A 25,275-nucleotide genomic window follows, 5' to 3' on the forward strand; every position below is an offset into this window, starting at 1 on the left:
CCTCTCGCCATGGGGAGCCCAGCCTTACCCTGGACCCCTCTCCGGTCCAGGGCAGCCCCCCCTCACCTACTGGGGCGGGATGGGGTGCTCGCCGGCCGCCGTGGAGCATCCTCTTCCCGGGGTACAAGCGCCTGCCCCCGCCGGGGGGAGGGAGGCTTCCATCCCCGGGGCAGAACCTCCCCCCGGTGGGGGCAGGCGCAGCATCGGCGGCCGCAGTCCCCTCATCCCCTGCCTGTTTGCTGCCTGCGCTCGGGGAAATCCAGCCCGGCTGGCTCAAACGCACTGCCTGCCACAGGGAGAAGTAATTGCCTTGGATAACGACCTTCGTGGCTAGTCGGGCTGCTAATAAGCTCAGGCCAGAAAAATGGCATTTCGTGCTTTCGTTGCAGCTTTCTCGATGGCTAATCTTAAAACCTGAAGAGGTTTTTGCAATATTTTAATTGAATGATCGCGTCCGGCGTCTTGCCACTGCTTGGTGGTGCTTCAAATTGTAGCCGGAGAGCCTTAGGAGTACAACCCCTTAGTGAAAATTTCGTCAGCTTTTAGTGAGTGTTTTAAACCGAAAAGAAATCTGTGGAGTACCCAAACTCGGAATTATTTTTTTTTTTTAATAAAAATGTCATCGCTTCCATTAAGAGTAAACTTTAGGTTTATATGGAAAATACGATGCATTTTCTGCACATGAAAGGGGCGCAGAAGTCTAATCGTATCCAGCTGACGTGCCGATGTGTGTGTGCCCAAGATCGCACGTCTGAAGAGGTGTTCGTGCGCCTGTGGATGCACCTATACCCTCACGTTTGCAGCGTGTGTGCCTGCGGTCGTAAACTTGCACCAGAAGCAGCTTTGCTGTATGGCTTTGGATCGGGATAGATGTGTTTAATTATCCTCTTGGCTGCGAGACCTCCTGCGTGTGTGTCTGTCCGTGGGTCCGTATGCCCGGCCGTTCGCGCTCTCCGTAGACAAAGACGCCTCCCGGTTCTGGAGTGCAGCAGCCTGCAAAGTGTGAATAATTTTCAGTGAGGAGTTACACTAAGTGGGAAAGCTTTTAGCACATTATCCACTGGCAATTGGACTATAATCTAATTGTCAGCCCTCGGGTCTTAATAGAGCCTTTCTCCTTCCACCATTGGATTTGCATCTGGGAGATGCCTAATGGGTTTAAAATGCCTCGCATTTTGCTCCAATAAGCCACCTTCTCGGTGTAGGTGACATTGAGATGTTTTTGTTGTGAAATTGGTACCTGGGCTTGTGCCTTGCTGGCGCGGCTCTTTTCGCGAAGAGGAGATGCCCCCGCCGCAGAAACAGCGCTGGGAGCGGGGGTTGCTGCGAAACCGGGGAGCGCAAAGAGCGGGTCAATCAGGGGGAGAGAGCAACATAATTATGTGCAGCAGAGGAGAAAGAAAAAAAAAAAAAAAAGGAGAAAGGGAAAAAAAAAAAAGCGCCTGAAAGCAGAGCTGATCATCGCATAAACTTGCAGAAGAGCAGAGCCGGAGAGCCCTGTAGTCATCGCTGTGTACAGTAGCGATGCCTCGCAGGACACGACCGACCGCTCTTGCCCCCCTGCCCGGGCGAATAGAGACGATTCTTTACGCAGGACAAACTGTTTACAGGTTGGGGGGGAGCAATAAGAAAAAGAAGGAGATTTTAACTCCTCCCCTCCCGAGGCGGGAACGGGTCGAAGCCGAGAGCAGCACCGCGGGGCACCTTGCGGCGGGGGGAGCGGGCTGAAGGGTCGGGCACCGGCTCCGGGCGAGGAGCGGTTAGGGTGGGAAGGCGGCGGTGGGGGTCTCGGCAGACGCACTCCGCACCCTTAGGCTCCTCTCTAATTAAAGGGGTGAGGGGGGTCTTGCCCTCTGCACGGGAGAGGGCTTCGGGGGGGAGACGGGGAAATAACGGGCGGATGGGGGAGGAGGGATGGGGCGCCAGGTTATCCCAAGGGGCGGCCGGGAGCGGAGCGGGTATCACCTCAGCTCGGTGCTCTGCGGGGAAACCGCAGCCGGGGCCGGTTTCGGGGCACAGCCCCCCGGGGGCCGCCGCGGGGCTGCGCACGGATTTGGCTCTGCGGCGTGAAGTGCGCGGCGCGGGGGCTTTTGCGAGAGAAAAAAAAAAAAAAAAAAAAAGAGCGGTGGCCACTCCATCACTGCGCGAAACAGTCGCTAAAAAACCTGAGCGCGGTCCTCGGCCCGGTGTGCGCCCCTTCCCGCACACCCCGCCCGCCGGTGGGGCTGCGCGGCCGCGCAAAAGCGCGCAGGGTCGGAGCTCCCGTCACCCAAGCAAAGGCGCACCTGAAATCATCCCTCCTGCCGGGCAGGACGCCAGGTTTCCTGGCGGGTTTGTGCAGGTTTCTGCCCCTCGTGTCTCGTTCCCGTCGTGATTGCGTCTAGGTGAGAAAAGGGCCGGGAAGAAGCGGCCGGTGTTCATCGTCTTCTCGGGATCAGCTTCTCGTCTTTGCTTTGCAGGGAGCAGAGAGACGTTTTGGAGGGGGGGGAGCCGCAAGCTCCCTGTCAGAAACCTGTCGGTGAAAATGAGATCGAATCCTGGTTAAAGGTGGTGACTGAACGAGCGCAGCGAGGTGCGCAGCCACGATCCGCAGCGCTTCCCCGCACGCTGGTTTTTGCCAGAGCACAAGACAGCAAGGAGCTTTTTGCGCACAGGAGGGTGAAAAAAAAAAAAAAAAAAAAAAAGGTACTTTGAAAGCATAATGAAGCCTACTGAAATGACTCTGCCATACCAGGCTGACACTAGCGACAAACACGCGGATTTGCTAGATAGAAAACAAACTCTGCGGTGCAGATGGCGTGTTCTTTATATACGGTGAAAGAAATAACGAAGGATTAAATTTAAACGGGTTCGTACAAGGCAGCCGCCCTGCTGGGGTGCAGCAGGGTTCGTAACTCCGCTCTCGGGAGCGGGGCCGGTGCAGCGGTGACAGCCGCCCTGCTGCCACGGGGACGGGCGCTGGGGAGGACGGCGGGGACCGGCTGCTCCCGTTCGCGTCCCCCGGGGAGGGCGCGCAGGGGTTTATTAATGACGTATTAATTACATCCCCTTGGCTGGGAAAGCAGAGGGGGACCAAGAGCGCTGGGGTAGTGGTGTGTGACCCCGACACTCACCTCCCTCGTCTCTGAAGGCCCCCCTAGCCCCGGAGAGGGCCGTGGGCAGGGGCGGCAGCGCAGCCCGGGGGAGCCGGTCTCTCTCCCCTTCCCCACACGGGTCCGCGGATCCGCGTGTCTCCTCGGCTCGGCCCCGGCGGGGGAGGGAGCCACAGCGAGGATTAGGCGGCCGGAGCGGAGCCCCATTCATTGCCCACGGGGGAGGAGGGGGTGCTCTGGGCGTCTAGACAAGGCTCATTTCCTTATCGGAGGCGGAGCGAGGGAAAAACTAAGAAAATAAAGATTCTCGTGGGATAGAGCGAAAAATTGCAGGGCTTAACTGAGCAAAGAAAAGCCATCCCGTGTGGACGGTCCCGTTTAAAATAAAATAAAACGAAGCTCCTGGTTTCTTTCCACCCCGGGTTTTTGTTCTCCAGGGTGCGAGCAGAGACCCGCAAGCCCCTAAAGCCGGTCCCTCTCCCAGGGGAGCAACCCCTTGCCCGGAGGCGATCGCCAGCCCCTTCCCCGCTCCAGGGCCGCGCCGCGGCCTCGGTCTCCCCCTCGCCCGGCCGCTCCGCTCCTCTCCGCTCCTCTCCGCGCCCGGCCGCGCCGTGCCCTTCTCACCGCACAGCGCTTCCCCCCGCCGGGGCTGGGTCCTTCTCCCCCAGCCAAAGGCAGCGACCGGTCCCCCCGCGGGGCTGGAAATCCCGCGGCGCGGCAAAGCAGAAAGGGGTCCGGGCTTTGCCGCAGCTCCCGGGGCTGAGCCGACTCCCGCATGTCGGGGTTTTCCAGCCAGGCGCCCTCAGCACCGAAATATTCACGGCCGCCCCCTCCCCTGAGCCCCGACGGGCCGGGCACGCCGGGGTCGTCCCTGCTAGGGACAGGTATGGTACGACCTGGCTGCTCGGGGACGGAGATAAGCAGGGGGAAAGGGAGAGCTCTCTTTTTTTGCCTTTTTTTTTTTTTTTTTTCCTTCCCAGGATCTGCGCTCTTACTTTGACGGGAGCTTGGCTTTTTTATTATCCTTATTTGCGCCGCGCATAGAGGAGACAGGAAACCAAAGGGGATTTAGGCATCCCCACCACCACATGAAGGGTGAAGAGAATAATTCCTCAGGCTATTTGTTCCCTCCCTGTCTTTCTTTTCTGGCAGGCCGGACCCTGCTCTTCAGGTAGGGCCAAGGGAGCGCAGGGCCGGACCCCCGTCCCGCCGCCGCCGCCGCCCCTCGCACGCCGGGAGCGGGGCTGTCCCGCAGGGAATCCGGGCTGTTAAATAGAGGGATGTCCCTCGGAGTAAAGCGGTAAAGCGGTTTGGGGACTTTTTGTTTGTTTGTTTTCTTGGGATTGGTGTGGGGAGAATCGTTCGTCTCGTTCTCGCCGAGGCAAGAGAAGATGCTTCGTGAGCTGCCCTGGCCGCTGCAGGCTCTCCCGGCTGCCCGACTCGGGGGCTGCCCGGCCTCTCCCGCTGCCCCCCTCTTCCCCGGCTTAGCCTTAGGCGAGTCCGGGCCCCCAGACCACTGTGGGCCACGCTGAAATCCTTAGCCCTCTGCCAAACGCTTCAGTCACGTCCTGTTTGCGATGGAATATGTATCTATTTTATTCTATCCATTCGCAAATTCAGGTAATAAGAGGGCAAACCGCGGTCGGTTCTCGCTCATTTCAAAGCGATAAAGCACTATTTCGTGTTGTCTGCTTCACGGGCTGTGAAGGGTGACCTGAATAATTGTTTCTCCTAATTAATTGATTAAGTTCGGCAGGAATAGGAGTGGCACTGATCTGTTCCAGCAGCATGTCTCTTGGTACAAGCCTGCGTATTAAAAGCCCCTCGGATTCGGTTCTAGGTTTAGAAGTTGGAACTTTAGTGGCAAATTTGCGTGTCCTCTTGAGTCGTTTTAGCGAGGGAATATTTTCAGTCCTCTTTTTATTTAAAGAACTCCAGTCAAATTCCCCGCTTTTTTATTTATGGGAGGATGTGTTTAAAAGAGTTCTGGCGAGCAACTTACTTAAATCACTGCCTGGGAATAATCTGCTCGTCGGCACCATCAGCCCGTCCTGGTTTTCTCTCTGTTTTACGTGCTTGATCAACACTATCTAGTTTGGTGGAGCCGATGAAACGGTGTTGAAGAAAACTGTGCGATCAGTGGCCCACGCACTGGGTTGGCTGGGACGGGAACCCAGCCAGGGGCTCACCTGGAGTCGGTGGGGGCGAGTACATCTGACTGGGATGACAATATTTGGGATCCGGTGCCGGAAAACCGAGCGCACGATCAGCCTTAAGGAACCTTCTGTCCCAGCAGCAGGCAAGAGCGACGAAAACGGCTGCTTTAGAAGTTGTGGTCTTTTAAAATTTGAATTTAAAACAGAAAACTGGCTCACGCACGCACGAGAAAAAACAACAATTTCTTTTCCTCTTTTCAACCATCTCTCCCTGATTCTTGCCTCGACAAAGCGAATAGCCCAGGGACCTTCTCGGGAGCATCCTCGGCCGTGTGGCCTGCCCCCTTCCCCCCCACTCCCCGAGCTGAGAGGAGCGGGGGGCGCACCCCGACCCGCAGCGGGGGCCTCGACGGGGAGCGGGGCTGGGCTGCCCGGAGGGGGGAGCGGCAGCGGGGAGCTCGCCCGAGGGCCGGCCGCCCCCTGCCCACCCCGCGGGCGGGCAGAGCCCTGCCCTCCCCTCCTTCCTCCTCCTCCTCCTCCTCCTCCTGCCCGCCTCCTCCCCCTCCTCCTCCTCCTCCTCCTCCGCGGCCGGGCCGGGGCCCTTGACGTGTCCCGCCGCCGATTGGCCGCCGGCCGATAGGATCTCCGCGGCCCCGCGTTAAGGCGGGGGAGCGCGCAGCGCCGGGCGCAGAGCTGCTCCCGCCCGGCTGCTACCCCCGCGCTGCTCCCCGCGGTGCGACCGACCGACCGACCGACCGCCCCGTCCGGGCAGCGCCGAGCCCCGCCGCGCCGCCGGGGTGGCCATGGAGTACACGCCGCCCCCCAAGCCGCAGCTCTCCTCCCGGGCCAACGCCTTCTCCATCGCCGCCCTCATGTCGAGCGGCAGCTCCAAGGACAAGGAGTCCCCCGAGAGCACCATCAAGCCGCTGGGTGAGTGGGGACGGGGGGGACCGCCGGTGTCCGTGGGGCGCGGAGCTCCCGTCCGCCCGCCCGTCCGTCTGTCCGTCCGTCTGTCTGTCCGTCCCCGGCGGAGCCCGCTTTCCGCTCAGGGTCCCCCTCCCCAAAGCTCCGGTAGCCGGCTCAGGCAGCGGCGGGTTCCCCCTGCCCACAGGTTTTCCCTGCAGAAGGAAAAGCCGCGCCGCCAAAGCCGGTTCAAGTCTCCCCGACACTCACCGTCGTTTCCAGGCGAGGCTCTTTACAGCAGAAACTACTCGCTGAATTCCTCCAGTTTAAATCACGACGTTTATTTACCCAGCCTCGCCGTTCGTAGAATAATCTCACACCCTAAGGTAGTTAACATTGCTCTTCGCTGGTGTGACATGAACCTCTCCAATATATATTACAAATCATATCTGCTTTTGAAGTCAAATAAGAGAATCTCCGGTATCGTGCCTAGGCTCACAAGCGGTAGTAAAACTTGTACCTGAAGATCCCTTCGCTCCACAGCTACTAGATGTAGGCTCATCTAGACCGTGTCACTTTACAACGACCGGGAGGATTTTTATAGTAATTCAGCGCGATTTTCGGGTAAGGGATTTCGCTTCTATTCTGTCGCCTCGATTCAGATTCCCGAAGGCTTTTAAAAAATAGCAGCATCTTCCCCTCCTCCCCTTTCCAATTTCTGCGGCTTGTGGTCCTTGCATGTATCCAAGAGTTCGCAGAAAACTGCGAAAAAATATGTTAAGCTTTCAGGGCGCCAATGAACAAGATTACATTCAGTCTTACAAGAATTTAGAAAAGGCAGCGCTCTCGGCGGCTGCTCCGTCTCATCAACTGTCTCAATAGATTTCACGTACTCCAGGGATTCATTGCAAACTTTATTTTTTAGTCTAGGGGATAACGTAGGCCGAGAATGTTGTAGTATTCCCGTCTGACATATTTACATAGTCTTGCGTTAGACGTAGCTAGTTTTCTTCTTCTTTCTTTTTTTTTTTTTTTTTTTTTTTTCCCGAAACCGCTCGTTCAATTTATTTTTCAATTTTTTTTTTCACTCATTCCCCCACGCCATTCAATTAGAAATCGAGGGGAAAAGACTGCCTGTAACTCGGCTTTTATTAACCGGAGATTTGGGCGAAATCTTTCTCTGTAGGGGCAGGGCGCATCTGTGCTCCTCCCGTTTCTTGGCGCCGCATCCCGGGGCCGGGGCAGAGACCCCCGCAGCCCGGCTCCCTCCCCTCCCCTCCTCTCCTTCGGCTGAAACTCAGCCCCCGCAGCCTCCCGGGGGGGAGAGCCGGGGGGAACCAGTGCCTCCGCGCAGGTTGCGCGGCTGCATGCAGCTCCCCCGGAGCCTGTTCCTCCAAGGGAAGTGTGCTCAGGCTCAGCAAACCGACTGGAGGCAGAGCAGACCCGGTTGAGTTAGTCTTAGGAGCTCGCTTTCCCGCGGAGGAAGCGCGGAGCCTGCGCGGCCGCGCTCGGCCTCCTTCTGTGTTACGCCCTTTACCAGCGGCGCAACTGAGGAGCAGCCGCCCGCGCCCCCCACCCCCCCGCATGACCCCGGCCCTCAGCACCCCCTCGGAGCCGAGCGCTCCCGTTTTAATGAGAATTAAGTGACCCTTCCATGGAAGCCCTCGGTTAAGCAGGGAGGCAGCGCGCAGGGCCCGCCCTGCCCCACCGCGACCCGCGGAGCGGGTATCGGCCGCGCCGCTCCCCGCCACCCCCCCGAGCACCCCTCGCCGTACGCCTCCGGAAAACGACCCCCGAAAAATCACCATCCCTGACCTCGCGGGGTGCTGCATCGGGGGGGCAGCTGAACCACAAATGCCCTTTTTTTTTTTTTTTTTTTTTTTTTGAAAATAAGTATTTTTTCTCGGCGCTCGGTCCGTCCTGGCTGAATCCCCTCTCTCTTTCTTTGTTCCCCCCCCCCTCCCCAAACCCTGCAGAACAATTCGTTGAGAAATCCTCTTGCGCCCAGCCTTTGAGTGATTTATCCAGCCTGGACCCTCACGGGGATTTTAGCACCAGCCCTTCGTCCTTGTGCACCGAGCCCCTCATCCCCACCACCCCCATCATCCCCAGCGAGGAGATGGCCAAAATTTCCTGCAGCCTGGAGACCAAAGAGCTCTGGGACAAGTTTCACGAGCTGGGTACCGAGATGATCATCACCAAATCCGGGAGGTAAGGCTGGGCAGCCCCGGCGCACAGAGGCGGCTTGGGGTGGGGGGACGGGGGGGAAAGGGGCAAAACAAACAAAACCCCGCAGTTTTTATTTTGGGAGAGCAGCACGGATGGGGTAAGGGGAGGAGGAGGAGGATAGTGAATCCCCTTAATTGCCGCCGCGCTGGGCAGCAGCCCCTCGGCGGGCTCAGCCCGGCGCTGCGCGGTGCGGTGCGGTGCGCGGAGCCCCGGGGCGGCAGCGGGGTGCGGTGCGGCGCGGCCGGCTGAAATCCAGCCGGGAGGGTCCCGGCGGCTGGGTAGAAATGTCGTTTCCCTAAAATTTTGTTCTGTGGCTGAAAGCTCCTTCGTGCAGCGATTTTTGCGGGGCTGGGTGGTAGAGACACAGGGAAACGAGGAGTGGGGAGGAAATAATTCAGTCAGCGCTTGGTTTGGTTTGGTTCTCTTTTCTCTCGGTTGCAAAAATGTGCAAAAGAATCCCAGGCTTTCTTATCACCTCAACCTTGCCGTTTCTTCAGTAAAGCTTTTGGGGTTTGGGTCACTCAAAGGCAGTCCGGAGGGGCCAAATGTCTTGTCGGGTTTTGTAATCCCCCAAAGTCGCTTTTTACTAATGAAGTTCCCTGACGATTTTTTTTCCCCCTAACTGGCGAGCTCTACCAGTATGTGTTAAAAAAAAAAAAAAAAAAAAAAAATTACGTATAAAATCTGCAATTTGAAGTTGAAAATTTTAAACTGTTTAAAGTTATTTAACTTTATTTCTGGTCTATGGCATAACCTTACATTTAAAGATTGCATTTTGTCAAAAATTAAGTGAAGAAAGGAAAGTTTAGTTTTGAAAATTCCTCTCAGAAATATCGTGAGCAGGCTTAAAAGAACATGCGTCGAAAATATGTGAGAATATTAACGGATATAATTTCTGCAATATTTCCCTAACACTAGTATGGATCCCATAAAAAAAAAAAATCCATTTTGCTTAAGACTTCTGTACCTTAGGTACACCTATTTTCTGAAATCGTTGTGTGCTTTTAACTAACGGGCAAAAAGTACATTTCTCCTTAACTTTTTCACTTTTACCATTTTTTTCTTTTTGCTTTCAAAAAATCGTTCTGGTTTCAAGCTGCTCTTTCTGTGCATATTAGAGATACACAGGATTTAACTTCTATCACACTGTAGCAGAATCAATAGATGCTTTTTTTTTTTTTTTCAGGTGGTTAAAATATAATTCTTACTTTTAGGAGTTTCTCAGAAGCTCTCTTATTTCTGTTCTCCATCCACCTATTTATTTTCTGATTTGCATTTATTTCAGGAGAATGTTTCCTACAATCAGGGTTTCCTTCTCGGGAGTGGATCCTGAAGCCAAGTACATTGTGTTAATGGATATAGTTCCTGTGGACAATAAAAGATATAGATATGCCTACCACAGGTCTTCCTGGTTAGTGGCTGGAAAAGCTGATCCTCCGCTCCCTGCAAGGTTTGTAAATGTTACTGCTGGTCTTTCTTTTATTTTCTTTACCTTTTTTTTTTTTTCTTTTCTTTTTCTCTTCAAGAAATACCTGCTATTAATCTTTCCATGCTGTTTGCAAAGAGTGCTCTGAGACGTTGAGGCTGTGCTCAACAAAGTTGATTGCAAAATTCATTTATTTCTATGATACAGAATCGGGCCTCAAACCTCTGCTTGAGACTTGAAGGCTTGATTTATACTGAATGTTCCAAGGCACACAGGATTTGGTTGAAGGGTCTTTTATATATATATATATATATTTTTAAAAAATGAAGTTTGCCTTGATTCAGATAAGAAAGCTTTAAAAAAAGAACCAACCTGATTTGTCTTTTGGGTTTGCCTCCTCCCTGGCATTTGACCTCATAATTTAAAGCAACCCAGGCACCACCAGCCAAGTCCAAGTAGAAATACTACATTACAGTTCAGTGCTGTTTATGCTTGAAATGATATTATTTCTTGATAATACATCCAGCGTTTGCTAAACGATAATTTTATTCTTGCTTTTACTCACCTCTTAGACAGCAGGCAAAGTATAGATCAGTTCTACAGCACAGAGATTTATATATTTTTTTAAGAAACCATGACATTTTCTGAGATGTTAGGAAAAAAATCAAGTAAATTCCCCCCGTTTTCTATACAGAAACAAAATGCTGTAGAAAATTAATTTCTAAAATCATTCCAACTGAGGCTGCAGCACTAGGCTGTACAGTAGGACGGCGCTTCAGGGGAGACCCACACTTCATCGTATTCAGCCCAGCACTTCAGTACGTACTTAAGTCCCCAAGTCCAGTAAGACTGAAGCACATGTCGAACGGCTTTGCTGAGTCAGAGCTGGAGATATGGAAATAACGTGGATTCCTCTCTGGCTTCAAAGAAACTTTTTGTGGAGGGCTCTGTGCAGACACACAGATCTGCTCCAGGTGGCTTAGCCCGGGGTTAAGAACTTGCTTATTACAGAGAAAGAAATTAGAAGTGAAACACAAGAAATGGAAGCATATTTTTGTGTGTGTGAGTATAAGGACCAAATCCTGCACACTTTCCTCATATAAATAGTTCAGCTGAAAGCTTGCTGACTGCTGATCTCTGGAAGGCGGCTCAGGGAAGTAAACAAACAAAAAGCGCATGCAGAGAAGCTGTGATTAAAGACAGCAACCTAGGAGTTATGTCGGCTTTGTTTTCATGGCCAAAAACTCCTTCTTGCAATGTGGTTAACGTCCGAGGGCCTCGTTTGACGTATTGTAATGAGCACTGATCAAAACCCAAAGAAAAACCAGGGATCCTACTCCAAAGGAGTCAGCATCAAAAGAAGAATTAGGGGAAGGACAGACACAGTTTTAAGGCAGGGTTCTCCCCTTCTTATTTTCCCATTTAAGTACCTTCTGGGATACCTTTAAATCAATTGCTAATTCACACTCTGTCTGGCATAGACTAGCTCAATGAGGAAATAAAAGAATATAAGACAAGAGTTTGATCCTTGGAATAATTAGCAACTGCCCTACTGAGTGTTTTAGAGCTGGGGTCAAACCTCCTTGGAGTTTAATATTTATTATCATATACTGTGGTAGCTCTTTAAGGTCCCGATTGGATCAGTGCCTCTGTGTGTAAATGTATATCTTTACTGCTTCATTTTCAGGATGCTTAGCCAAAACACAATGATCTTTTGGATCACAACACAGGCAGAGATTACTTTTTCTTTGTATGAATGGTACTTAGATATACAATTATGCACTTTCTCCTTCTTATGCTCCTGTTTGGCGAGAAAAAAGATGTCAAGAGGTTCAGCGTGCCAATGTTTGCATTGCTAGTGCTTTTTCTGGAGTGTTAATGCATCTTTTGAGGTAGGAGGCCTCAGTCTTGCTCAAATTAAAAGTAATACTCCTCCCATCTTGAAACGGGTTTGGTCCTGCTCCAGTAACAGGAGCCCTTAACGAAGTTTTGATTTCTTCTTCTCCAAACACGCGGTCTTAGCTCTCCTTACTTGAGGAGTGTCAGCGTGGGGTGTATATGTGCTTAGCGCCTGGGCGCTGGTACCAAGGTGTTAACTCCCCATCCACGTCACTGCCTGCATCTGCAGGGGCACATCGGCATCAGGGGAATTATTCAGGAGTCACATTGTGCATAGGTGTGAGACTTTGCAGGATCGGACCCGTTAGGTGTTTTGCTCTTTCCATTATAAAAATAACTTTCAATGCTGAGACAGCTATTTTTTTTTCCAAATTAATAAGTATTCTGTGATTCTGTTTGAAAGATTAGCCCTTCAGGGAACTTTCTATAAAAACTGGTTTTATCCCTGTCTTCCTGCTGTCAATGTTTAAGACAAGTTTATGTGGCAACGAACACTTAAATAAAAATACTTTTCAGAGAGTCTTTTGTAAATCTTCTAAAGTGCTATCTGGGGATAGAATACCTATGTGATATTTTGTGTTTGTTCTTCCAAATTGCTAAGACTGTGTGAAACATCAGTTTAATAAGTTTCAGCATGTACCTTTATTTGCTCTTCTTCCTTTTTCACCTCCTTTCTTTCACTCAGAAATCTGTCTTGTTTTACTTTTTTTTTTACTGTATTTGGCTACAATAATTTGTTTAATGAAGTTATAGTGTTTACACGCTTACAGAGGACCCTAGGTAGGAAACCTTTAAAAGGTTTGCAAATTATTTGAGACATTAAGGTAATTAAAAGCTATGTGCATGGGGCTTGCAGGACCAGACCAACTGTTAAACTAAACAGAAGGAGAGCATTCCAAAATATTCAAGAAGGAAGCAGTACCCAAGCCTTGCATATATCATGAAACTATATACCGTGGAGCAAACTCATATCCAAATATGGCTTCTAAAGCCTTTGTGAATTGAAGCGAGCAGCCCCTCGCATCTGGCTGGCCTTAGGCAGCAGAGCCTGCGTGAACTTCTGGGGGAGCTTCGTGTGCTGCACCAGAATGTGCACATTTATTTCTCTAACCTGTTTCCTCGTGCGCACACACAGTCCTGTTGGTGACTTCTAGTTCAGTGGGCAATACATCTAGTTTTCACCCCTCCAAGGCGTGCAAGCTCAGACCGTAGGAGAAGTGTGCAGATAGATGTAGTTCACCAGGTGGAACCAGATGTTGCAGTGCAATCAATGGCATCTAGCAAATCAGTAAAGAAAAAGAAGGTCCATTAATACATTACTTAACTGACGTTCAGGTGTCCATCCTTCAGTGATTTTCCTGTTAGCACTCTGCTATCATCCAGGCACGTCGTAGTTTGAAAGCAGTGCCAAGCATTAACTGCCTATCGTGTAAAACAGTTGTGCTCAGTTTTTAGACACATCAAGATCTTTACTCATTCCCCAGCACATATTTGAAATAGTTTGCTTTTTTGGTCCCAATTAGCCAAACCTTGCTGAGCCTGACACTCTGTGATCACAGTAAACATTATTAGCTATCCAGACATTCAAAGTTAGAAGTCAGGCTCCAAAAAAAATATCACAAGACTGGCTGAAAAGTTGCAGGTCATGTTTGGGACTCTTTCTGTTTTGCTTTCTCTAATTCAGGGCTCTAAAGATTGAGATTTTTGTTTTTTACAGGAAAGCAAAGTTAATTTTCATGAGAGGTAGGATTATTTTGACATAACAGGATTCCAGGTCTTGGTTTTTCAGATACTTCATAATTTTTCATGAGCCTTGCAGTGCAATCAGCAGAGTTGATAGCTATGAGGACGCCTGTATGCTAGGAATATTTTATTGTGACAGGAACCCTGGCTCAGCATCCCTCCCGTGGACTTAGCTATACCAGCCAAGCTGTGCTTTGGATCAGTGTAAGGAAAACATCCTGTACATCTGAAGCGAGCTGCGCTGGTAAAACTTTAGTTTCACTGTGTCTTGGGGATTCTGCTGGCAAAAGTGGAGAGTGCAGGATCAAATCTCCTTCCTCTTTGAGTAACAGAGCTGTGCTCCCTGGAGTCTTTACTACAGGCATTCCTTGATTAGGGATCAGTGTAGTCTATCAGAAAGTTACGCCCCATCGTTTGGTGGTTTTTCCATTCTGCTCTTGCCTAACCAAAATCGTAGCTCAACAGCGACAAAAATGTTTATCTTTCTAACCCGTCATCTCAGCACTGCCCCACCCACCTAATGGAAGAAATCCATCCATGTGGTCAAAGACATCACCCAAAATGAGAGTCAGGCCCTTAGCGAGTGACAACCAACACTGACAGAAGCAGAACACTAGCTGAATGTCTAGTTCAGCTCTTCATTCACTATTACAGAAGAACATTTGAGTTAATTTTCAGCGATACATTATTCCTATAAAATGATTGTTTTTAGATAGCCTGGCACTTGTAATTAGTCTAGTCATAATGTATATATCATTGTATTTACACGTCTTCTGTGCTTCCTTTTCTTCTGCTTAATTTCCCAAGTGGTGGATTGTTAATTACAGAGATGCAATTAATTTTTCATGTCAGACCACTGTGCTGGACTGCAGCCTTCAACCTCTTATAAACAGACGTCGCCACAGCTAACGTGTGATCGAGTGCAGGTTAAAATCATTATCATGACTTAATGTTACATATAAAGAAAAATGCATTTTTATCTACATTCCCCCATTATCTCTCTAATGACAACATGTTTTTTCTCTTGTAGCTGTAGTCATTGTTATTTTAAGTGCTTGTTAGTACAGCTGTGGGGAAAGACATGATCAATTTTTCATTTGGGAAAAGACACAACAGTGAATGTTAGTTAATGTCTCCATTTTAGATAACTAGATAAAATAATAGGTATGGTTAGAGACCAATCTAGCACTCAGACATGGGATTCTTCATTACATTCCAGTGAACTAAACAACTCAAGTCATTGCTTTACTGTCTGTCATTAATGGTTGTATTTCAGGCGTTCATTAATTTGGGGAAGATTGTGTTTTGTTTGAGTAGCTGATCTGTATAACCCTAAGCTCTCAGGAAATCCATGTCCATGAAACCACCGCATATTCCAAAATTAAGATATTACAGGCTTTTTAAAATTTCATACTGAAATGGTGCCCACACGCAAGACAAGAGGTGAGATTTTTTTATGAGCAGGCGTTTTCCCTGTGTTTTCCAGGTTGTACGTGCACCCTGACTCCCCGTTCACAGGAGAGCAACTGCTGAAGCAGATGGTGTCCTTTGAAAAAGTCAAACTCACCAACAACGAGCTGGATCAGCACGGCCATGTGAGTAGCCCTCCTGGTGGGAAAGCGTAAAGGAACTGTCATAAGGGAATTGCTCACTTGAGCCACAGGGCTAAGCTTGCAGGAGAGAGATTGTGATGGGGAAAGACTGCCATGGCTCTCTGTGGACCTCTCTTGGCTGGCCCTTTGTACCACAGTAGAGAAAGATGCTGCATGAAGCTTAAACATGTTGGGTTTTAATCTCTGTTGTTGAGAAACAGGTGACTTCAGAAATGAGGTTTTTTACCTTCCATAAAGTAGAACCCAGGTCAACACAGGAATTCAAATTATGTTGGTACTGCTGTTAGAGGCAGAACATCCACTGGACATAAGTTCAGAGTGGAGTCAAGCATCAAAGTAAGGGAGAAAAAGGAGGCACGTGAGCCTTTTATCATGCTTCTGCACGCATTTTGCTGTGACATGGCAGTATGCTCTGCCACGTGCACTGGTTAGCAAGTTCACATGCTTTTCCATGCGTGCTTGGAAGCTCTTTCTCATTACAGGCAAACTGTTGGGGTTGGGTCCATCAATAAGGGCTCTTCTACTTCCAGACTCAACATAGCATGGGCACAGAGTCAGCAGAAAATACTGGTGTGACACCAAAACAAGGGCTGTTGAATCATAAAAATAAGTGTGCCTCAGTTGCCCTTGAAATAACTTAGGCTACCTGCAAGTCAACGTGACACAGAGTGGGCTTGGGCCTCTAAAGGAAACAGGTCCCTGCTCTGATCAGTACCAATTTGCTGTCACAAGCCCTGAGGCTGATATCTGATAAATAGGACACAGAGCTGCTGGCCCTGGGCTCCATGGGTGGTAAGAAAGAGTGTTGTCTGTCCTGTCCCCTCTCCAAAAGTGCCTGTAAAGTGCAGAAATGGCTTGGTAGCACCTCCGAATTGCAAAGGAAGAGCTAAAAGTGTTGCCTCTGGGCTTGGTGGCTCCCCAGGGGAAGGCTGAAGGAGCAGGGGGATGGATTTGAAAGGGTTGCTGGCTGAGAACGGGGCAGTTAAGAACAAGCGTAAAGTCAGTGTTAGTAAAAGAGCTGTCAGGAAGAAATGAGTGATTTTGAACTCTGAAGCATGTGTAGGGGTAACTAGCCTGTAAAACTGAATAATTGTGGCATATACGGTATCAAAAATCCTTCCCCTAGTGTGGTATTTATTGTGTTTTCGGACTGTGTGAGACAGTGGCCGTTTGTCTGAGCTGTCTTCTGTGCAAATGCTTCTCATCTGAAAGAGAATTTTTGCTCATTTCAAGACCTAAGAATTAAACCACAGTCATGATCATTTAAAATACATGCTGGAAACAACAACACCAAAAGTAGTTAAAAAAACCCAAACCAAACCAAAAGAAAGCCCAGATAGATGCCTCTGTCGTCTTCTTTTGTAAAGATCCATCTGTGCGTATATTTTTCTTGAATCCGGTTTTTCCACTGTTGTTCCTTTCCTGACTAGTGGAGAATGTCTTTTTTTTTTTTTTTTTTTCCCCTCTCTCTTTTATTTCATAATCTGTAGAAGGGCAAAGCTGAAGATTTGTGGGCTCTATCACTGAGTGATGATAGAGCAGTATACGTGCGCATTTAAAAAGAAGCATTTTTCATCATAACAGGGGCCATGTGTGCCTCTAATAAAGGGCTCGCAGCAGTATATTGCAAACTAGTTAGGAGCGGTGCAGTTCCCAGAAGCCCAGACGAGTATAAAAAAGAAGAAGGTCTGAGAAGCTGTCGGGAACAGAGACATGTGACAGAGCAAGAAGATGTAATCGTCTCAGATACAAGCAGTGGGAGAAAATGATCTGTAGTGTTTGAGATGCGGCCTCCCAATCAACTTTCAAAGAAGCAGCAGAGGTGGATGCCATTCTTTACACGAAGGCTTTGGACAGCCGAAGTCAATGGAAAGTCTTGCATGTTCAGTTAAGAATAAACCCCAAAGGCTTGATCCCATGTTGAGATTTGCGTGACAGGTGTTGCACCTCTGCGGAGCACTCTTTTTGATATTTTGTGGGGTTTTGTGTTCTAAATTAAGCTTTATGTGCTGCCTTATTGAAACTATGTAAATACCATCATTGGATGCTCAGTAGAATTAAGGAAGAAATTCATTCTCTGGAGCATTTAAGGAAGTCTCACTGTGCTGAGGCCAATGGCATTTCTGAGCTCCTATGTACTAAGAGAAGGGGAGAATTGAAATGCCTGAAGGAGCCCTTCTTCACTCATGAGATCTTAACTGACCTGCTAAAAATCTCAATTATGTTTGATAAGGTATGTGGCTCCTGAGGAAGTTTTAATGACCTAAAAGACGGCTTTAAATACCATTATAGGTAGAGAAGCTGCATCCAACCTGATTCCAGTTTGTTCTAGTTACTTGCTTTCTCCATCCTCCAGAAGACAGGTTTGGTTGTTAAGGTAATTGCAGTGTTTTATTTGTAGGGTGGTTCATTTCCTGAAAAAGAATCTGGAGAGAAGAGAGGCTTTTGTTTGTTCTAGCATTTGTTTGTTTTCTCTTATTCCGAGACTTTTGGAGTTGGCAAGCATCTCTTCAGCAGCATGCATAACCCCATAGCTATGTACGTATTTTCCCCAAGCATCAAGGCAGAAGTCTTATCTCTGTGTGCATGACATACAGCTTGCTCCATGGAAACACTTTCAGATATCCTTACCAGAGGAAGGAAATGGCTTCTGTCTCTGGATTTTTACAGATGAGTGAATAATTCCCATTTTTCTGGTTGTGGAACATTTATGAACGTGATTTTTTTTTTTCCAGATTTCTGGTGATGTTTTTCACACAGACTGCTTCTTTTAGAACTTTTGGTGGCACTTAGCTGGCATGGCATCATTTATGGTGAGGTGAACCATGAGTGTATACATTATTGTAATTGCTTCTCTGGATTTTATGATAGCAAAACTCAAACACATGAATGTTTGCAGAAGTAAACACAAAGGTGTGAACATGGCCAACAAGTAACTGTGAAAGCAGACGTTTCAGAATAGCCACAAGGAGTTATGCCCAGGGGTTTTTTTAAAGCCAACCTTGCAGAAGTTAGGAACCTCCATGCTTTTAGAGAGCAAACTTTTCCTGGTAACACTCTTCTTCGGTGAATAAGGAAGCTGCATTCACAGCATAGTTCCTGAATTAAAAGCCACCTCAGGGATTTTGCAGCTGGCATCCAGATTGCCTCTGGTGACCAGTCTGTAGCCAGTGGGAGCCAGATGCCTACAAACCTGCCTGACCTTACAGCAAACAGGATCCTGTAAGGAGGGATCCTGGTCATCTTCCCTGCTGCAGGCTGTCAGCACGAAGGCAGATGGAACGGCTGGGGGCCTGTGACCACACTGTACTGCCAGTAAGCATGTGCTGGGGGGCTGCCGTAAGTATATGTGCACCTGGTGTTTCTCTCCAGACACACCAGCCAGAGTATCACAGAGCTCATCAGGGATTTTCTGATAGCTACACCATGCAGGCAGGGGGGTGCTTGGACTTTGAGACCACCCTTGGGGGCTACTCTGTAAGATGCACCCTGTGTATCTAACTCTTTTAGGCTGTTTTGATGGTCCTAACGTAAGAAGATGCACAGATATACTTTGCGCAATATCCTGCTACTTTAATATCAGCGAGTACTGCGACATTGGCAGCCTGTGTGGGGATGCAGATGGAGCACTAGATACACAGACTCTCACGAAAAGGAAATAGTGACCTTAACCTTGGCCATGGGTCTTTTGTGACCTCCCGGCTACATTCGCTACTTGCTTTGTACCTGAAAGACCCAACCTGCCTCTGGTGGGAACATGCAGGGTAGAGCATCATGGCAGGGGATGTTATCCACGTGCGCTTTTGGTTTTGGAAAACTTTCGTAAATGATTACATGGTCTTGTTTGAGAAATGGAGTTTCTTCATCACAATTTGCATTCACAGAGAAGTGAAAGGAAGGGGCATGTGTGGGAGCTGCTCTGTCACAGCTTTTTCCTCCTTCCGCTCGGCTGCTGCTCAGATGTAATGCCTTGGTGTGGATACAGCAGCCATGAAAGGCAACGGGAAGTGTCGAGCTCTGTGGGCTAAGCCCTCAGTAAGCTCACCACCATCCACACACTGTCCTTTAAAAGTCTTTTCCAGCTGCTTAGAGCAGCCCAAGTGACTAGGCTAGTAAGACAAAATTTCACAAAGAGAGGGAAAAATGATGAGGATATTAATGGCCGTTCTGTGTGTCCATATATAAAATGGTGAAGTGATTTGAGAAAGGACCTGAGTTGGTAAAAGCAGACATGCAACACTTTCAGGACAATGGTTCCCACCCCTGTAATGACCTTCTTCTCACTGTGTGCCCCCCACAAAGTCACAGTGCGAGTCTTAGCAATATTTGGCCCCAAAGGAGAAGCGAAGAAAATGCTGATGGAGATTTTAGGCATGACTCTAGAGCTGTCTCTAAGCTCTCCACTCCAATGCAGCGTGCAACCTTTCTCATTGACTGAGTTAGCATGAAATACTGCACCATTTCTACTGTGTTTCAGCCGAAGTTAACGCTTCCTGAGGAATGCACATTAGCTATTCCAGATGTACAGAGCTGACTGTAATGTCGTTATGGCCCCTGCAAAATAGAACCACCCACACCATTGCCAATTTTGACTTGTGACTGTGATTATATCCAAAACAAGGACTGGTGCGAGCCGAGCTCTGTATTTAATTCTTATATTGTAATACTGTGGTTAGAGGCAGCCAAACAGGCCTCCAGCCAGTGGTAACTGAAGCAAGTGGGACTCTCGGTTTGACGCCAGTGAATGTTGAAATTGGTTAGTTGCTACATTAGGTTTAGAATTGTTTTGGGAGCTCGTAAACAATTATTAATGAGGATAAAATGGCAAAACCTGGTCATTTTGGGGTTCCGGTCTGGTTTCCCTTCTTGCTCTCATTTTTGGTAGTCTGCGGTGAAGAGCATCTATGAAGTATTTTGCTTTAAAGGTTTGCCATAGTAAAAGGATCTGGGGAGTTTTATTTTTGGTCAGCTGGTTTGTGCTGCTGGTTGTGGTGGTTTTTTGGTTGGGTTTTATTTTTTCTTTTTTTTTTTTTTTTGAGGGGTTCTTGTCTGTTTTCATTCTGCACCTGCACAGTTTTGCAAGTGTGGATTCTCTGTCATGATCTTTCAAGAGTTAGATGTTTACACTTGCAGCTGACACCTGCAAACTGTGGCACACACTAGCAATAACGAATTCTGTATGTAGAACACCTCACCTGTAGGAACAGGTATCTATGCTTCAAAAAAACATGTGCTCACCAGTGGCGTAGGAGTGAGAAGAAACTAGCTCCCAGAATGCCTGCTTTTCCACCTTCATTTCCTGAAACTGCCCAAAGGAGTTGGAGAGTTTGCTCTGAATATCAGCCCCTGGCTAGTTAGATCTCAGATGTCTCCCCTGCAGTGTTAATTAGATCTTTTTTTTCCCCTATGGTTTTACAGCCTTTGAGGTTCCTGTTAACCTTCCTCTCAGGACAGTGCCTTGTTGCTCTTTCTTGCAGATCATTTTGAACTCCATGCACAAGTACCAGCCAAGAGTCCACATTATTAAGAAGAAGGATCATACAGCTTCTTTGCTAAATCTGAAATCGGAAGAATTCAGGACATTTATCTTTCCAGAGACAGTTTTTACTGCTGTTACCGCCTACCAGAATCAATTGGTGAGTATAGTTGTTAATTTCCATGGATTTAACTAAATCCCACCTGGCTGAAAACACTCTTTCCCCCCATCTAAGCTAGGAAACCTTCTGATATAACCTACCCTTCCATGCCAATGTCTCTAGTGACTGTGCCCAATCTAATTCATATTCAGGAGTAATTCTTACGTATACGGGTAGTACTACTAACTTTAAAGAGCCATAAGGATTATTCATGGGAGTAAAGATGACATGAAAGAGGCTTTCATTTGTCTTCCCTTCTGTCTATACAAAGCTGTTTGCATATTATATTTTAGTCCCTTTCTAATTATAGCTCATTAAGGAACTGTTCTTATTTGCAGTGATCTTTCATGCCACAAGCTATTAGCTGAGAGATATTCTGGTTTGCACATGATGATTTCATGGGTTTAAAAAGTTGACTAATTAAGCTGTAAGGCTCAAACATAAGGGAAATCACTCAGAGATATGCTTTTCAGAGGCTGCCCAGATTACATCCAGATGTTTGAATTTCAATTTGCATGCCAGTGAATAATATATACAAAATGGAGGAGATCATAACAATGGATTGCTAATGAGTAATTTTAGGAAGTACATAAACAGTCAGAGAGCAGAGGCTCTGCTTGACAGTGGATAGGGCTTTAATATTTAAGTCAGTGGAAATATGTTGTTGGCTTCAGTGCAATTCAGAGTGTGCTTTAAGGGCTTAATGACTATGGCACTTCAGAAAAATACCTCTTTCCCTCTCTAATTCCCCCAAGTTAAGAAAAATATAAGTACTGTCCAAACATGTGGGCAGGCAGCATCACAGAGTCAATGTACCTGCTGGATTATTTAAAGAAGTCTGCATTTCTTAATATGAAGCAAAAGTAATTAGTTTCTAAATGCTATGAATAAAATTAAACTACTGCTTAGGGAGCCAAAGAAGCTCTGAAGATAATAGTAGTAGTATTAAGTTGGTCCTTATGACAGACCCTGCATCCCGCTTTAAGGCTTTAATATCAGAATGTATTGATTTTAAACTCAGGTTTGTATCTGAATGCTGCAGAAAATGCATTCAGCACCTGGCAATCTCAAGAATAATGTTTGGACAGGGAGTTAGATTTTTCCACGTAACTTTCTGTAGAAACCAGCAAAATAGTAACAGGCACAAAACCAGCTAAACCTGGAATTTATTTCGGTAGGATGGATTTGTGTTTGCCGTCGATATTTACACCAGAGATGTTTCTAAACTAACCTTCTCAAAGCACATACATTGAGTCCTGGAAAATTTCTCAATGGAACATCTCCGGAACCCCTAGAGGTTGATGCTGTCATTTTATTTATGACTAATGAAAATGGAGCCTTTTTTCATTTTTGCCATTTCTTTCAGAACTGTTTTAAGGAGGGATTGATTACATTTCTGGAGGTTATTAGATAAAAGCTAAATACATTACACTTTCAACAAACTATCTCATAATTTAAGATTTAAAGGGCATGCATTTATTTAAACAGCCAAACCACTGCCACAGAGTTGAATTGTAGGTCAGATTTCATTTTAAAATGCTTTCTAGCAGATGTTCTCTGATTGTTTGTGAGACAGTCTCTCAGGAAAAATATGGTCATAAATGATTGTGAGTCTCATCTGGCTTCGGTGGATACAAAAAGTTTCTCTTGTGATGTCATACCAAATCTTTAATATTAGGAAAATGGAAGTTTGATTGGTGAAAATACGCTCAAGAGATGAATAGACCTCCTTATTATTCTGCAGTGCAGTTGGCTCGGTGTGTTGGTGATCTAAGTCAATGGAACTAGTTAGAGCTTGCCTTTTTTCAAGGTAGTTCTCAGAATGCTGCCATAAAAATGTTCGCTGTACGTGAGGCACTAACCCATCACTCTTTGCAACATCACCATGAGTCAAGGGCTTATGGGTATCTTGGGAGTAGAACAAGACTACAACTACCTTGCTGCGCTGTTGCAAGGTCCTGTGACAAGGCTAGGGTTCAGGGTAGTTTCCACCAGTCATTCCTGCACGATGAGACAGCCTCAAACCCTCAGCCAGCACTGAGGTCCCATGTTGTGTGACCAGCCCACAAGAACAACTGGTGAGCTGCAGCACCTCCTGCGTAGTGCCTCAAAGCAAGGACCTTCCCCAGAGAGCTTGCCCCTGTATGGACCCGAAATGCCGGGCAGGGAAGGCAGCAGCCCAGGAGTACAGCATGTTTCCCAGGGTTGCAGAGCAGGTGGGTGGCAGCTGCTCAGCGCATCGTTCATATGCTGCAGACCAGTAATTAAATACTCAGGTTTTGTGTTTGTAAGCCTGTCCTTCTCTCTCTGTGTGTCTCTCCCAGAAGACTTCTTTCTCAGAATGAAAAGTTGGGTTCAGTTGTCCTCTTTTTTTTCTCTTTTTTTTTTCTTTTTTTTTTTCCTTTTTTTTTTTTTTTTTTTTTAAATTTTGGAGGAAAAGCTACCTCATTTTGAAATACATTTGATTGTTTGAGGATTTGGAAAAGATCCGTTTTCTTTCCAAGTCTCGAGGACCAGCTAGTAAAAATGAGGTTGTGGCCTATTCAATACAGGCTTTTTTTTTGAGGAAAACCAGGCTGACATAGCCGCTCGGTATGAAATGCTGAGAGCTGTTGATTTTCATGGACTTCAGCTAGAGCTGGTGGTATTCACTGCCTTGCAGGACAGGTCCTGTGTTGTCCCTCGTCAAGCTCTAACTCCCACTTACAGTTTTATTTTTAATTATTGGAAAAAGTATGACTGGAAGCTCTGAATATTGTGATGATGTCTCAAGTTTTATTCACTAAATCTCATTTGGTTGGACAGCTAGAAAATTTCACAAGGGCAATAGAGGATTTTTTTCCTGCTCCCAGAAAAACACAGTGCCTGAACCTATGCTACCACCTATGCCTGAAAAGTTTCACTGCAAAGTTAAAGGGAGGCCTGATGCTTTGGGGCAGAGGGACTCCTGATCAGTGGGTTACTCTGGCAGAATGGAAAGGCTGACAGGATGCACTGGGCAGGTTTGTAGCGACATTTGAAGAAGGGAGGAGAGTCTTTTGTTGTAAGATCCCTAGTTTTCCAGGACTGTGATAGTTTTAATGGGGTTACTCCTTTGACCCAGGCTTTGTCACCTTAAATCTGAGTTCTCCCCACACTTTTCCTCTCTCCTTCCCTTCCTCAGCTTCTTTCCATGCAAAAACAGTTAAACTGCCCCTATGTGATGTGGCAGGTCTGGCTGAGAACATTTACATCCCAGTTAAAAAAAGGAAAAAGTGGTGCTGAACTAAAGCAACCTCTTTAAGTCTGCAAGCAGTGGCTTCTAGTTTGGACTCATATTAGTTGATGTGCAGCTCCACCAACAAGGCTCAGATGTTAGCAGGGTGCTGTGCATTGCTCATGGAAAAGACATCCTGATTTGTGCTGTTAAAGTATTTAGAAGCAGTAATGCTGTATGTGGGTGGTTTCTTCCTGCTCTGGGTAACATGAAGGCTGAGCCCACTGTGCCCTTTGTTCTTTCCATTGCTGCATGTATAATACACGCTGGTTTGCTTCCCCAGCTTTGCAGCATCTCAAGAGTAGCACACATGCACACAGACAAGGAGCATGGATAAAATTAGCAGTGAAGTCAGGAGGATGGATTGATTAACACTTTGTACGCTGCAATACCTTAACACTATATTCATGTTGCATTGCTCTTTTCTGTGTTTCCAGATAACCAAGTTGAAAATTGACAGCAACCCTTTTGCTAAAGGATTCCGGGACTCTTCCAGACTCACTGATATCGAGAGGTAATGGGGACTTTCTGTTTACTTTCCATGCAGATAAGATAAAGAGAAGAGAGAGTTTGTAGGAAAAGCATCCTTTCAACTCCTGAGAAGCTGTGCATTTTAACGTTATCTTGTTGCATATAGTAAGCCTCCTCCACCTTCTTTAAAAATACTTATAAACTTTATGAAGAAAGAGCTGGTTTGAGTTTTGACATCTGTTCCAGTTGGGACCAATATATTCATCTTCCTCAGGGGGCTTCTTGAAGGGGGGAGAGGGTCAGTTTTACAACTTCAGAATGAAAAGCTTTTTTCTTATCATGCCATTTAATCCTATTGAGGGCTGTGAATTGGGTCAATGGGAAACAAGGGCAGTGGTCCTGTGAAAAACATCTTTATAGCTCCCCACTGCTCCACACAGTGGAAAAGAGAGAGGGGAGCTTCCCAAAATACACTTCAGCAGTCCCAGACACTGAAGTCAGCAATTATTGCCATCAGGACGAATCCCATAACTCCCACTCTGGCGACAAAGATGCCGTTTTTGTTTCACCAAAATTGTACTGTAGGCTGCATTAGGGGAAAGCTTTATCTGGAAACTGTTGAGTTTTGTGTGTGTACAGCTCAGTGTAAGCAACTGCTGCCATAGGGACAGAAGCATTAACCCACAGTTGAGTAGGAAATAATCTTCAATCTCTTGGTAGCTCTCCAGAGCATCACATTTTTATGATATCGTGTCAAATAGTTTGGCAAATGAAGCAAATTAAGCTGCCTGTGTCCTTTAGGCTGGAGGAGAACTCAATGGAGATGGATATAGCATGTCCAAATTTTCCTA

At 47.3% G+C, this 25,275-nt stretch overlaps 1 protein-coding gene and 1 long non-coding RNA gene across 2 annotated transcripts in view; one reads left to right on the plus strand and one right to left on the minus strand.

The window, feature by feature from the left end:
- Positions 1–257: 257 nt before the first annotated feature.
- LOC141953105 (uncharacterized) lies at positions 258–3,758 on the minus strand. The gene is made up of 3 exons (XR_012631857.1): positions 3,717–3,758; positions 2,286–2,512; positions 258–993 (listed from the first exon to the last, which is right to left on the minus strand). It is a non-coding gene; the product is annotated as an uncharacterized LOC141953105 (long non-coding RNA).
- A 2,198-nt stretch (positions 3,759–5,956) lies between these two features.
- The window catches only part of TBX20 (T-box transcription factor 20), a 41,083-nt gene continuing 21,764 nt past the window's right edge, over positions 5,957–25,275 (plus strand). Inside the window, exons 1-6 of the mRNA XM_074858661.1 lie at positions 5,957–6,178; positions 8,128–8,362; positions 9,666–9,830; positions 14,935–15,043; positions 20,539–20,697; positions 24,391–24,467. Coding sequence (XP_074714762.1) covers positions 6,052–6,178; positions 8,128–8,362; positions 9,666–9,830; positions 14,935–15,043; positions 20,539–20,697; positions 24,391–24,467 — 872 coding nt within the window. The 5' untranslated portion in view covers positions 5,957–6,051. The remainder of the gene's footprint in view (positions 6,179–8,127; positions 8,363–9,665; positions 9,831–14,934; positions 15,044–20,538; positions 20,698–24,390; positions 24,468–25,275) is intronic.

Source organism: Strix uralensis, chromosome 1 (genome assembly GCF_047716275.1).
Source record: "Strix uralensis isolate ZFMK-TIS-50842 chromosome 1, bStrUra1, whole genome shotgun sequence".
Classification (NCBI taxonomy): Eukaryota; Metazoa; Chordata; class Aves; order Strigiformes; family Strigidae; genus Strix; species Strix uralensis.